The sequence below is a fragment of the Microtus pennsylvanicus genome, chromosome 7 (genome assembly GCF_037038515.1).
Source record: "Microtus pennsylvanicus isolate mMicPen1 chromosome 7, mMicPen1.hap1, whole genome shotgun sequence".
NCBI classification, from domain to species: Eukaryota; Metazoa; Chordata; class Mammalia; order Rodentia; family Cricetidae; genus Microtus; species Microtus pennsylvanicus.
The window spans coordinates 3,343,288-3,357,545 of NC_134585.1; the positions used below are offsets into that span (position 1 = coordinate 3,343,288).

Here is a 14,258-nt window from a genome sequence, read left to right on the forward strand (position 1 = left end):
GGGATTATAGGTCTAAAACCACATGGGTTTTGTTTAAGACTTGGTCAGAAGCTGGATGGTGGTGCACAACTTTAATCCCAGCAATTGGGATGCAGATGCAGGTCAGCTCTGAGTTCAAGGCCAGCCTGGTCTACAGAGTGTTCCAGGACAGCCAGGACTGCACAGAGAAACTCTGTCTCTAAAACCCTCCAAAAAGGACTTGTCAAGGATCTTTCTTCAGTCGCCACCAGCGGTTCTCAACCTGTGGGTCACAACCCCTTTGGGGGTTAAAGTACCCTTCACAGGAGTTGCTTAAAACCATCAGAAAACACAGATATTAACATTATTTTTCATAACTAGCAAAATTACAGTTATGGAGTGGCAATGAAAATAATTTTATGGGGTCACCACAATGTGAGGAACTGTATTAAAGGTTGCAGCATTAGGAAGGTGGGACCCACTGCTGTGGTCTTCACTGGGCACAGAAGCAGGGCAGCAGGAGGGTCTGGATCAAATGTGAATGACAAGATGTGTGTTCTGGAGCCAGGTCCACCCCTGCCCCAATGTCTGGATGCAGGGGTTGCAGACCCTCAGAGGAGCTGTGACATCACTTAGGGGCTGAGACAGACAATCCCAGAGGAGCTGTGACATCACCTAGGGACTGAGACAGACAATCCCAGAGGAGCTGTGACATCACCTAGGGACTGAGACAATCCCAGAGGAGCTGTGACATCACCTAGGGACTGAGACAATCCCAGAGGAGCTGTGACATCACCTAGGGACTGAGACAATCCCAGAGGAGCTGTGACATCACCTAGGGACTGAGACAATCCCAGAGGAGCTGTGACATCACCTAGGGACTGAGACAGACAATCCCAGAGGAGCTGTGACATCACTTAGGGACTGAGACAATCCCAGAGGAGATGTGATGTCACTTAGGGGCTAAGATAATCCCAGAGTCATAAACTTTTCCCATGGTAGTCCTCAGGACAGTGCCCACAGCTGTCCATGTTCCCAGGCCTTGTGGCGTGTGCCACCATCCTGGAGGGCTACAAAGCAGTCTGCTCTTAAGCAACCCACGACCCCTGGGGTCAGAAGCAGGGACAGGTCATAGGTCACCATCCTCCCTTCTTCCTGGATGCCCACCAGGCTGGGACCCGGATAGGTCTACAGTAAGGAAATGCTGCAGAGCTCAAAGGCCCAGGACAAAGGAGAGGAAGCTGTCGGAACATTAGTACTTATATTGCCTACAGACAGACAGACAACAGACAGAGAGACTGAGCCCCAGCCAGGAGGTGATGGGTTAGTGTTCAAGAGGAGACCAAGGGTCCACCAAGTTACAGGAGAGCAGAGGCAGCCTCCACAGCTCTGTCCTAAGAGCTGAGCCGCAATTGCAGAAGCAGTGGAAGCTTTCACAGGTGCGACCCATCAGGGGCGGAGGTGACAGGGATGGGGAAATAGTAAAGGTCCAGGAAGTCCAGGAAGAAACGACTTGGGCACACTCTCTTGAGGCAGAGTCCTCAATGGAGGCTGGGGGAGGAGTGTGGAAGCCTCAGAGACAACAGGAGGGGGAAAGGGGACCCAGGTGACACTGTGTGCGGTGCAGAGTCCATGGGAGCTGTCAGCCCGGGGACTGAGTCAGAAGTTGGGCTTGTGTTTCTTGAGCTCCACCATGAGGTGATGAATATTGATGAGCTCGGCCCTGGCTGGCAGCGCCCGGAGCTGCGGCTGCGCCAGCACCCGGTGGAAGCGATGGTAGAGCTGGATCAGCTGGGTCAGCGCCCCCTGCACAGAGATGACAGTCAGGGGTCAGAGCTTCACGGGAATCTCAGACACAGCTGGTTGGTGACTTCCCAGAGAAAACAGCAAGGAAATCATCAGGCACGGGACACGGGAAAGGGCTGGGAGTGGCAGGGCACCTGGATGATGCTGGTTCCATTTCTAAAGTTGGTGAAACTCCGCATGACATCCTGACTCAGAGACTCCACCGACGCCTTCCAGGAGCCACCAAAGCCACGGATCAGCTGAGTGACTCGGGCTGACACGGGGAAAGGGAGTGTCAGAGCAGCCAGGCCTGGGGACCGTCTACCCCGGCAAGGCCTGCCCAGGGCACAGCCATGTTCACCCACAAGCCCGGCTTTCCTGGTCCTCCAGCATTCAAGTCTTCCCCGCTGTGCCATCCCCTGTGCCCTGCCCCTTCTCACTGTCCTGTTTAACTCCCCTCCCTGGTCCCATGACAACAGCCTCATACCTTCTTCCCCTCGAAGGCGCTCAGCCTGTCCACGCTCAATCAAAGCCTCAGCCTCCTTCACAAACGCCACCAGACCCCCGAAGGGAGGAGATAGCAACTCCTCAATGAATTCCTAGAGAGATGTGCAAGCCAGAACCAGAGTCAGGAGTCTGGGAACAAAGGACTCCATGTTGGATTGGGACGATGAGGAAGTGACACTCTACAGAACAGCCAGCCTCTGTGAACCTTCCAGGTGGTGATCTCACAAGGGGGAGAGGAAGTCCCCAAGGAAAACCAAGAGCCAATGAGCTGGCTCAGGGGGAGCAGTGCTGCCACTGGACCCCAGAACACAAAGTGGAAGAGGCAAGAAAGGAGCCCGGTCCTAGAGTTGTCTTCTGACATACGTGTGTTTCATGACATGTGACTATGTCTCTGTCTCTGTCTCTGTCTCTGTCTCTCTCTCTCTCACACACACACACACACACTAATAATCCCCTATAAAGCAGAACTGTTTGTTTTGGCATGTGCACACACACACATATACACACACACACACGCACAGATACAGTTTTATTTTGCTTTTAAGCTATTAATATCACTAAAATGAAATGAAACAGACTAGCAACAAGGCAGTGAGGTGCAATAATGATTGCACACTGAGGTCAGCCCAGTAGCACCCAGGTCTCCCTGCCACACCCAGGCCCCACCTGAGTCCGAGCATTGAGCAGCTGCTGGAAACTCTCCACCTCTTTACTGTCGTCGGCAGCCCGCTCCTAAGGAGACACATGGAGTGAGGAACTTAGGGACACCCTTCACGCCAGCACCTCCCGCCACCCCACACTGCAGACAGAGCCAGGATCCAGGGCACAGCGCTGAGCTGCACAGCGCTGAGCTTGTGGAGCTGACAAGCCGTGGGGACCCCGGGGAGGAGCGGCCTTACCATCAGCACACCCAGCATCATGTCGTAGTTGTTGATCAGAAACACAAGCTGCTCCTTCCTGGAGGAGAACTCTGCAGCCACTCGGAGGACAAAATTCTCCACCTCCACCTGCAACAGCCCAACAGAAGCAGCAAGTGAGAAAGCCAGACCTCAGGGTCCTCCCCGTGCTGGTAAGTCTGTGTGCCAGCCCCACCTGTAGCTGTCCCAGCAGCTGCAGGGTGCGTTCATTGGGGATGGTCTGGTTGATGCTGACCAGTGCAGAGGAGAACTCAGCATAGCGGCGTGTGATCTAGGACCAAGGAGGGAAGACTCCCATCAGCCTGCCTGGCAGACACAACCTCCCAGCTGCCTCTGCAGCTCCTGCTCCCAGTCCTTCCTTCTCCAGTGTCAAAAACCACTAAGTGTGACCACAAGACTCCCTTGTTACCCTCACCCTCCCTCACATAGTGGGGCCGAGTGTCCAGCCCCCCGAGGCGCTGGGGGTCAGTGCTGCGGACGCTCTGGACATTCATCTCCAGGATCAGCTCAAACCGAGGCCACAGCAAGGCAAGCACCTGCTCCCAGTACCTGCAGGCTTAATCAGAACCAAAGGTCAGCTGGCTAGGGGGCTGGCAGGCCGTGGGTGCACAGCACCCTTCAGGGGCATGGTGACTGAGGGTGCAGGGGTGCGTGTGTGTGACACCAATGCTTCCTCTAAACACACATGGGAATAAGGGTGAAGGATATCAGGTGAGGGACAGCCAGGGTCAGGATGGAGCTGTCTGTGTAAGATAAAGCCCTGACGTCTTAGGAACCAGGACCCAAGCGCAGTGACCTGTCCAGAGCAGGCACGTCCCTCTTGGCTGCAATGTTGCGGAATCGGAGAACAATGTGGATGCAGAGAAAAACAGCAATGGCGTCGTAGCAGTCGGCCAGGTAGGACTCCAGGTGTTTCTGTGGTACAGCAACAGGCAGACAATCAGATGTCAGTTTGTTGTTCAGGTGGCTATGAGCCACCTATGGTACATTTCTAGGGGGCAAGGCGCTGGCTAGGGAGACACCTCCTTTCCTGTCCACAGATACCTCAGGGGCCCCTGACTTGCTCACTGGCCTCAACTATAAAAGTTCCTCACAGCAGAAGCCAGGGCTGAGGATTTAAAGTCTCTCTCTACTGAGGAAAAACAGAGGAAGTAGCAGGTTCCCAAGTTCTGAGGGCTTCCGAGGGGGTCATGTTGTGAGATAAAAGCTTAGACTTTTTAGAACGGGACACTCCTGCTTTCAACCCTGCCACTTGTGACCCCACTGGATGTGGGGGAGCCTTGAGAACGGAGGGTAAAACACAGAATCCAGGGGCTCACCAGGGTCATGGCGAGTGTGCGGCCCATGACAGCGTGGAATAGGTCATGTGCAGCTGGGCCAGATACAACAAAAAATTCACAGATGAAAAGATATTCACGGCAAGAATTGTCGAGGAGGGCGTAGTGCTGGCTGCGGAAGAGAGCTTCGAACGGATACTGAGGGACAGAGAGAAGGGTGGGATCCAACACTGACCCCACAGATATGGGGCCTCAGCATATCTCAGGAAAGATTCTCACACACACCTGACCCCCCCACACCTGACCTCCATGCAGGGAGGAACGCCCTGAACAGGCACTGATGAGGGCACAGGACACTAGGAAAGCCTCCCCACAGCTGCTGCTGCCCCACATCTACTTCAGCTGCTGCCTCACGACTGATACCGCCATGGCCAGTCTCTCTCTGTGTCCCCCAATTACAGCAGGCCAGGGCCCCAAAGTCCACTCTGACAGCTTAGGGGATTGATCCCGGTCAGGAAATCATACCCTCTGTTCTCCACGCTGAGCAGTATGGGGCACCAGGATGGGAGCCTCAAGTTCAGTGGGGGAGATGACAGAACCCCGGGTGCCCAGGGTGAAGATGGTGTTCCTGCTTCGGAGGGATGGCTTCGAGAAGAATCGTGAATAGCATCAGAGTCAGGGAAATCACTGAGACTGACCCGAGATTCCTGGGAAGTTAAAAATGACCTGGACACCCCATTCCAGAACCAGGACCTCACTTCACCTGACACCTTAATGGGCATCAGGGAGTCTACAGACCCTCGGGGTCAACGTGAAGAATTTCAGGATGATGTGCGCCTCTGGGAGGGGAAGCTCCCGCTCTCACATCCTCAAAGGCCCCACCCCACAGAGAGGGTAAGAAGCAGAACCCTGGGGGCTGGAGCCAGTCAGCCCCACAGTGAGCCTGACATGGTGGGAGTGTGACAGGAGGCCCCCGATCCAGGATATCTTTCTTTGCTGTGTCTTCCACACCCATTAGATCGTCTTTCTCAGCAACCTCCTCGTACTAGAGAAAATGACAGAGAGCTCAACCACGGCCCCAGCACCAGCAGGTGGGGAGCTCCGCCCCTCCTCCAAGCCCTCTGCCCGCTGGCTCACCTGCACTTTCATGAGCCGCCCCAGGTAGGAGCGGAAGTAAGACAGGTAGATCTTGCTCAGCGTCTCCACGTACTCATCCCTGATCTCCTTTGCTGTTGCTCGCTCGTTGCCCAACAGGAACTGGTAGAAGAACCTGGAAGGACCAGGGCGTGTCAGACCCTGGACATTCACGGTGGACTGCTGAAAAGCTCACGGTCCACCCTGTGCCTGTCCCAGGGTGGCGACCTGTACTTCAGCAGGGCTGTCTGGGGGATCTGATAGTTGGTCATCGGCTTGCGGAAGGAATAAATCTTCTGAAGGATGAACTCGCGGATCTTTGTCACTGCCTAGATGTGGGGGACAAAGAGGCTATGAAGCCATGAAGCTGTGGGCTTTTCCTGTGTGGAAGGAAGCAAGGAGGTGACAGACGTGAGGGTAAAGGGAAGGCAGAGGATACTCTGGTTGTGTTTTTGTTTATGTTTTGTTTGTTAAGTCAAGGTCTATGTAGACCAGGCTGGCCTGGAACTCCCTATGTAGACTAGGCTGGCCTGGAACTCCCTATGTAGACCAGGCTGGCCTGGAACTCACCTGCCTCTGCCTCCCAACTGCTAGGGCTAAAATCACTTACCACTGTGCCTGGCCCTATTTTTCAGGCTGTTTTTTAAAAAAAAAAAAAAAAAAATATATATATATATATATATATATATATATATATATATATATATATATATGGAGGGGCTGGAGAGATGGCTCAGAGGTTAAGAGCATTGCCTGCTCTTCCAAAGGTCCTGAGTTCAATTCCCAGCAACCACATGGTGGTTCACAACCATCTGTAATGGGGTCTGGTGCCCTCTTCTGGTCTTCAGGCATACACACAGAATATTGTATACATAATAAATAAATAAATATTAAAAAAAATATGGAATGCTTTACAAATTTTTCATGTGTTCTCTTACACGGAGGCCATGCTAATCTTCTCTGTATTGTTCTAATTTTAGTTTCTACATCGTTAGCTTTTGAGACAGGGCCTCATATATCTCAGGCTGGCCCCAAACTCCCTGTGTAGCAGCGAATGACCCTGAAACTTCTGATCTCTCCTCTGTCAGCTCCTGAGTGCAAGGACAGCAGGCAAGTGTCAGCAGGTCAATGTCTGCAGAGCTGGGGTGGAACCCAGGGTTTCGTGCACACTAAGCAAGCGCGCTACCAACTGAGCCACATCTCCAGCTTCTCCAGATTTTCGGGGAGACCAGAGGGCCAGTGAGCACCGCACTGAGGGAAGCTGCGTGGGTTCTTGGGAGGTGACTCTAGTGTCCACATCCTACCTTGACCCGCAGCCGGTCTAGCACGCCCCTGACATCTGCGCAGGCAGCTGTGCCTCTCGCCTCCTGCTCTCTGACCGCAGCTGCCTTGGCGTCCAGCTCCTGCAGCTGCTCCAGGAACCTGGGCTCTGTCACTGGAGCTTCCAGAATTGCTCTAAGGAGCAGGGAGGACGGGGGTCAAGAGAAGGGACACTCAACAGTGCTGAAACAGACCGACCCACACCCTCACAGCTTGCGTCATTTCTGCCTTCCTCCCGTCTCATACCTTCGTTATCCGTACGAAGGTCTCCCCACAGGCTCCTCACTACACACCTAATCTTGGATCACACCTAACCCACGTGCTAGCCTATGGTGGCTGAAGCAGGGTTTGGAGTTATTAACCCAGCCATTAATTTCTACAACTTTTTTTTTTTGGAGGGGGGGGGTTTGAGACAGGGTTTCTCCGTAGCTTTTTTTTTTTTTTTTTGGTTCCTGTCCTGGAACTAGCTCTTGCAGACCAGGCTGGCCTCGAACTCACAGAGATCCACCTACCTCTGCCTCCCGAGTGCTGGAATTAAAGGCATGTGCCACCACCACCCGGCTATTTCCACAACTTTTTTTTTTTAAGATTTATTTATTTATTATGTATACAACATTTTGCCTCCATGTATGTCCCCACACCAGAGGAGAGTGCCAGATCTCATTACAGATGGTTGTGAGCCACCACGTGGTTGCTGGGAATTGAACTCAGGACCTCTGGAAGAGTAGCCAGTGCTCTTAACCTCTGAGCCATCTCTCCAGCTCCTTCTACAACTTTTTAAAAACAAGATCCCACTCTCTAGCCCAGGCTGGTGACTTGTAGCATCCTACTGCCTGGGCCCACTCTGTAGCCAAGGGTGATCACTTGCAGCAACCTCCTGCCTGGACCTCCAAACGTGAGATTACGGGCATTAGCCAGCACTCCTGGTCTCTAGATGGTACCTGACAACCTCAGCCCGACCACCTGCTCTGGACATCATGACCCTTCAAACCAGCAACTCACGTGACCAGAGCAGAGGGCACCACTAGCCCATCTACAAGTTCCCCAAGTTTCCCCCGCACTGCTTGTCGGTTACGAAGTCGGATGTTCATGGCTCCTGACTGCTCCTGCAGGGTCCGGATCTCGGAGCTGATGGAGCTGAGGTCGCTCTGGAAAGCTCCCAGCATCTGTTCCATGCGCTACGGGGAGGGCAGGAAACACTGTGGGCATGTCACAGGGTTGACAGGGACAAGCATGTCACCCAAGTGTCTGAGTGAACACCCCAGGATCCAACAGCCCAAGAGGGCGGCACATATTCATTTGCCCAGGGAACAAAAAGTACTAACAAAACAAAACAAAAAACCAGGAGCAGAGGGCATGACGGGGTCAAGGTTGTCAGGGGCCACAGGCGAGGGCCACCAACCTCCAGGACAGCGTCGCAGGCTGTGATCTGATTGTGCAGAGACGCAATGTTTTCACTCTCTTGGATATCTGACCCCCAAAAGTCAAGGGCTTCTCACTGAACACAGAGTTCTGAGGACCAGCAGTACTTCCCCCCGAAAGTCTCCCCAAAGTGACAGAAACCTTAGAGAGAGATGCCATCCCTGTCGGGGCTACCTGCATCACACCTCCCCAGACCCCATGTAGGTAACTGCATCTTTTCCCTCTGCTGGGGGATACAGTCCCGGATGGACTTTTGCTCAATCTGCTGCAGCTCCAGCTCCACCTGCTTCGAATAGTGTCGCAGATCCACTCCCTGGGGAAACGACAAGAAGTCAGGAAGAAGCCACTGTGAAAGGACACCAGAACAGACTCAGTGCCGGGCTGGAGGGGACTGAGGAGGGAGGGTGGGGCAGACTGGCATAGTGGAGAGCCTCACCGTCTTGAGAGCTTCCTTCACTAACTCATCCTCCAGATTTGCTTGGATGTGAACTGGAAACAGACATTTTCCATCAGGGTCTAGCGCCACGCCTCCCTCTGCCCGCCCTGGGCACCTGCACACCAGCCTCCCCTTTTCCTTCCGACCCAGTGTCTCCAGTGATAAGGACAGCAGCTTTGGCTCTGCTGCTTCAGTTCCTCAGTCTAGCCAACCACGGACCAAAAATATTACATGGCAATCCCAAAGCATGATTTAGAAGCTTTTAAGGTAAGTGCGGCATTCTGAGAAGTTGAAGGCCCTCTCACCCACCTTGGACTTGCATTGTCTTTGCTGGATGCATCTATGGTGTGTGTGGTACCAGCCTGTCAATCACTCACTAGCTGTCTTCGTGATCAGATTGGCTGTCTGCACATGTCTATGCTCAAACAAACCTTGTTTTCACTAATAAGAGTCCAGAAGAGCAAAAATGGGGACTCAGCAATTTTATCATAGGGTATTGCTGTAAGTGTCCTACCCTTACTGTTCATTTCTTACTGAACCTAAATTGGAAGTTAAACCTCAATTCATCGATTAAACTTTATACTGCATTTTAAAAAAAACATGCAGGGGTTAGTATGGGGGGGTCATCTACTGTCTGTCGCATAACATATTCCTAAAGGATAAAGGGGGCTGGCTACGCTGCCCCCACCCCCGCCACCACTCACCATCCACTTCATCCAGGATGAATTCATCAGAGGTGATATCCAGCTCCCCAAGCTGCAGGGGCTCTTGGAGTCCAGAAGCACCCCCCTGAAGAGGGGCAGATTAGTGAATGTGGGATACAGAAAGGCGGGAAACAAATACAGCGGGATATTCCTAATCCTGAAAGTGAGGTGGGGGCGCTTTCTCAGGGGAGTCACAGTTAGTGGGTCAAAGATTCTCACGCACTCAGATCTACTTTTCAGGGCTAACGAGTAGAAAATATGTCAGAAAAAAAAAAAACCCAGGCAATTCGCTGGAGGTGTTCAAATGAGAAAAACTAGGATTAGCCGGACTTGCCTTTGAATTTAGGACCGCTGTCCTGTTACCTCGGGTGTTGTACCATCGCACCCTAAGAGTTCCAGATGCTAAAATTGTGAGCTTACATGCTGTTTACCTGTGTGTAGGGTGCACCCTCACATATACTCATTCTGCTAAATCCTAACGACGACCTATAAGGTAGGTCCGAATAACGCCTCTCCTGTACAGGTGTGGGAAGCGAGACCTCGGAAAACACAGCTTACAAGTGGTGGGGCTGGAAGTGGGAGCAAGGCAATCAGGCTCCAGAGCCCACGTTCTGAATCTTTTACACTACTTCCTCTTTTCTACTAAGAATTTTTTTTTCTAGCGTGAATAGGAAGGTGACACTGTGTCCGTGGGACTTGAGTTCCTGCCACTCTGGTCCCTACGAAGGCTCGGTCACCATCACCGGGAGCAGGAGGAGACCGTTGTCTGAGCTCAGCCTCCACCTTCCTGAGGACACTCCCGAGGACACACTGCCCCGTGCTCTCACCAGCGGGCCCTCCTCCTCCTCCATATCTGAGGCCCCGGCCCGCAACACCAGCTCGCGGGCAGCAGCCGCCATGGTCGCCGCCGCGGCCATTCCCCCGCAGCCTCACTTCCGTCGGCTGTCAGGCTCGGAGTCCGTTTCCAGAAGCAAAAACCACAAGTCCCAGAACGTCTTGTCTGGCGCAAAAAAAAAGTTCCGTGATATTTGAGCTAACGTGATTAACTCCAGTCTCCCCTGTGAGACTCAGATCACTTCGGCCAAGTGCGAAAACGAAGGAAGGCGATCGCCTCAAACGAACACAATCCTGCCCCGGAACCTTCGCTGCGCGCACGCCCGGAACAGGACCCTTACTACGGTAAAGACGACCGGACCGGAAGTTATGATTCCCAATCCAAACTCTCAAAATTCTACTCCTCGCTAAGGGAGGGGCGGGGAGAGAAGCCGTTTCCTGAAGCGCGCCTGCTAGATAGCCCCGCCTCTTCCTCCGGGATGGTATATAAGGACGATGCGTCACTTCCGCTCCCTCTTCCACGGGAGGCCTACACGCCGCCGATTGTGCCGCCGCCATGGTAAGAGCGGACTCCGCGCCGGCATCGGGCGACATCTGAGCCGGGGCAGGGAGCGATTTCCCGTCGGGGGTCTGAGGAGGCCCTGGGCTGCCTGCCTGCATCTCCCCCGAGACGATGGCGCGCGACCGCGGGAGGGGGCGACCGAGGACGTGGAGTTCCGGGGAGGAAGGGGCATGCCCTGCACGCACCAAAGTTGCAGGAGCCTAGCCGGGTGGGTCCTCCGCCTCCCGTGCCCGGAGCGCATTTGGCCGCGGTCAGCGTCCCCCGTCGTGTCCGGGGTTGCATCTTCCCGCGCCTGAGCGTCTGCGGTGAGCGCTGAGCTGTGGAGGAGCTGGCAGAGGAGGGCTCCGTGCTCGCCGGTGGACCCCCACCCCCGCCTCAGCCGCCTTTTCGGCGTGATAGCCACCAGTGTCTGATTGTCCCCCGTGTCCTTGCAGTCTCTCGTGATCCCTGAGAAGTTCCAGCACATCCTGCGAGTACTCAACACCAACATCGATGGGCGGCGGAAAATAGCCTTTGCCATCACTGCCATTAAGGTAAAAGCAGTATTAGCGGGCAGGGGATGCAGAAGAGAGGAGACATGGGGCGTGAGTGTGGTCCTGCCCCGCGTTGTGAGAGCCGTCCTGGAGTGTTCTCTCTGTCACACTGTAGCGGTGACGCTTGGGTCGGATTTCTGTGAATTAACACCCGTGGATCTGCAGTGTTATTGGGGGGAGGGGTGGCTTACAACGCTATGCCAGGAGTAAAAGGTAGCTTTTGTTGTAATTGGAATAGTCAACGCAGAGGGTGAGTAGAAGCTTGAATAATTCTCTTTGCGGAGCTGAGAGCCTTCTAGGTAGGGACATTATTCATTTTTACCAGAGTTAGTGGTTTTATAACTAAAAACATCTTGTCAGTCATTCTGTACCCCTTGAGGGCAAGGGCTAGCCTGTCTGCCATCCCAGGTTTCCTGTGTGTGTTGGCTTCTTGTGAGCCGTTAGAGAATGGTGGTCCTGAGGGGTGTGAGGAAGTCCGGGGGTTGTCGAAAGGCCTGGGGTGATGGTCGTGCTGTGGGACCTGCCTTTTCAGACTTGAGCATCCTACTGATCGTAGAAGAGACCATGGCACAGTGTCTGAAGATCCTGTGTAGTGAGGGTTCCTAAGAAGTAAAGCTTGTTGGCGATAGGGGAGAAGGATTCGGAATTTGAGGAAAGGGATTATGGGGAGTGGTCTTCCAGATCAGAGGTGTGGTTAAGATGTACTTAAATTAACCAAGAAAGGGTGAGAGATAGGAGTCTGCCGTGACGTGTTTTCTGAATTGTTTTTTTTCCCTTGTGACAGGGTTTAACTTGTTCTGTCGATTAGGCTGGCCTTGAACTCACAGAGATCCACCTACCTGCCCTCTACTTCCCAAGTGCCGGGGTTAAGGCCTGAACCACTGCCGCCCAGCGGTTTTAGGAATTGTTTTTGTTTTGTTTTTTTGAGACAGGGTTTCTCTGTAACAGCCCTGGCTGTCCTGGAACTGGCTCTTGTAGACGAAGCTGGCCTCGAACTCGAGATCCACGGACCTGCCTCTGCTTTCTGAGTGCTGGTATTAAAGGCGTGTGCCACCACCGCCCAGCTGGCTTTATGAATTCTTTAAGGCTGTGTTTTGCTTCTTGGTTAAGGTGGTAAATTAGTGTTTGACCATCTGGAAGCTTGTAGGAAGGGGTTGGGCAGATGTGGGAAGTACTGCCTGCCCTTGCTTGTAGGGTCTTCTATAGTACTGTCAGAAATCCCGTCCTTCCAAACTGCTGTAAATAGCAAGAGTCAATTCTTAAGTGTTTACAAAACTCAGAAAGCCTGGGCATGGCGCCCCGCGTTGTGAAATAGTCTCACCCTAGCTTCGGCCTAGCCTGCACCACCAAGCATCACATGTGCACCTTCAGTACCTGCAGCCTTGAGTGCAGAACAGGGTCTCACAAGGACAAACACGGTGGAGACTGCTGAGGGTGTGCACTTGCTCTGCCTGCGTGGCTGTCAGCATGTATGTGCTGGGCCTGGAAAAGCAACCAGAAATCTTATGCTGAGCTGCTCTCCAGCCCCTAAAACAACACTTTTTTCCCCCGTTAAATTCTAGGGGGCAGAGTCAAACCCACTTTGGGGTTCAGAGAGCTCTACTTTCCTGTCTTAGAGCTTTAACAGGCATTTGTGTGGCCATCTACTTAATCCAGTCATGTTTAGGAGGGGCGTGCGGTCGCCCTTTGGGTGTATGGAGGTGAATGTGCTATGTAGGCACACTGCAGCCAGTGTTTTGGTCTTTGTTGTCACCTTCGGTTTGTGGGTCATGACTGCCATTCTGGGCCTCCTGTAGGGTGTCATCTGGACGCTTTTTGTGTTCCCTGGGCTGCGCACCTCATCCCAATCCTTGGTCAGCACAAAAGATCCTGAATTTGTTCCCTTGTTGAGAAAAGGGCCTCTCATTCTTCACTGGGCAAAATCTAAGTGCCTGAAACCGGAGGCTGGGCACCACGGTGTCAAATTTGAGTTACTGGTCCGGTGTGGCCTGAATGAATGACATCTGGAAGAGTGGTGTGGGATATGACAGAACGGATTCCCTTTAGGTTCTGTTGTTACGGGATTGGTGGATTTAGACAATTTTTACTTTCCTGGTTCTCCCGGAGTTCAGAGATTAAAGGTGTGTGTGTGTGTGTGCAGTCTGTGCTTTCTGAGTAAATAGGTTAATAAGAGGGTAAGCCAAACCTCATTCCTAAACTTTTCCCCAGGGTGTGGGGCGGAGATACGCTCATGTGGTGTTGAGGAAAGCGGACATTGACCTCACCAAGAGGGCTGGAGAGCTCACGGAGGACGAGGTGGAGCGTGTGATCACCATCATGCAGAATCCCCGGCAGTACAAGATCCCAGACTGGTTCTTGAACAGACAGAAGGATGTGAAGGACGGGAAGTACAGCCAGGTTCTGGCCAACGGCCTGGACAACAAGCTGCGCGAGGACCTGGAGCGGCTGAAGAAGATTCGGGCCCATAGAGGGTTGCGCCACTTCTGGGGGTGAGTGGGGGGCATCACATGCTTGCTCTGAGTGGGCTGTCTGACCTTGCTGATGTGTGACCTGTGGTTTGTTTTCCTCCTGCAGCCTTCGTGTTCGAGGCCAGCACACCAAGACCACTGGCCGCCGGGGCCGCACTGTGGGTGTATCCAAGAAGAAATGAGTCTCTGGGCCTTTGCTGTTAATAAATAGTTTATATGCCTGTGACCTCGGTCTCTGTCTTCGTGTGGCTGGGTGGCGGTGGGGGAGGATTCTGCAATGGTTGGCTGGAGGGGGTCCCTGCTGTGACAACTTCGGTGTGGTTGAATTAAAATATCTATCTCCCTTACACACACACACACACGGGCTCCTGTGTCTGAGCTGAGGCCTATAACCTGGCTCT

General features: G+C 53.3%; 2 protein-coding genes and 1 non-coding gene across 3 annotated transcripts; 1 reads left to right on the forward strand and 2 right to left on the reverse strand.

Moving 5' to 3' along the window:
* Nucleotides 1–1,205: 1,205 nt before the first annotated feature.
* On the reverse strand, nucleotides 1,206–10,635 carry Vps52 (VPS52 subunit of GARP complex). Its single transcript, XM_075979597.1, has 20 exons — nucleotides 10,288–10,635; nucleotides 9,461–9,545; nucleotides 8,757–8,809; nucleotides 8,558–8,633; nucleotides 8,301–8,368; nucleotides 7,901–8,076; nucleotides 6,883–7,033; nucleotides 5,807–5,907; nucleotides 5,582–5,714; nucleotides 5,432–5,489; nucleotides 4,970–5,103; nucleotides 4,487–4,642; nucleotides 3,964–4,082; nucleotides 3,593–3,716; nucleotides 3,343–3,438; nucleotides 3,150–3,257; nucleotides 2,917–2,982; nucleotides 2,231–2,342; nucleotides 1,899–2,017; nucleotides 1,206–1,764 (listed from the first exon to the last, which is right to left on the reverse strand). Exons 1-20 carry the CDS (start codon nucleotides 10,375–10,377, stop codon nucleotides 1,618–1,620), a joined length of 2,172 nt encoding a protein of 723 aa, XP_075835712.1. The 5' UTR covers nucleotides 10,378–10,635; the 3' UTR covers nucleotides 1,206–1,617.
* LOC142855156 (U6 spliceosomal RNA) lies at nucleotides 6,474–6,577 on the reverse strand. Its single transcript, XR_012911425.1, has one exon. It is a non-coding gene; the product is annotated as a U6 spliceosomal RNA (small nuclear RNA).
* Nucleotides 10,636–10,790: 155 nt separating the features above from the next.
* On the forward strand, nucleotides 10,791–14,083 carry Rps18 (ribosomal protein S18). The gene is made up of 4 exons (XM_075979601.1): nucleotides 10,791–10,853; nucleotides 11,291–11,389; nucleotides 13,598–13,878; nucleotides 13,964–14,083. The coding sequence occupies exons 1-4, from the start codon at nucleotides 10,851–10,853 to the stop codon at nucleotides 14,037–14,039; spliced, it is 459 nt and encodes a 152-aa protein (XP_075835716.1). The 5' UTR covers nucleotides 10,791–10,850; the 3' UTR covers nucleotides 14,040–14,083.
* The last annotated feature ends 175 nt before the right edge of the window (nucleotides 14,084–14,258 follow it).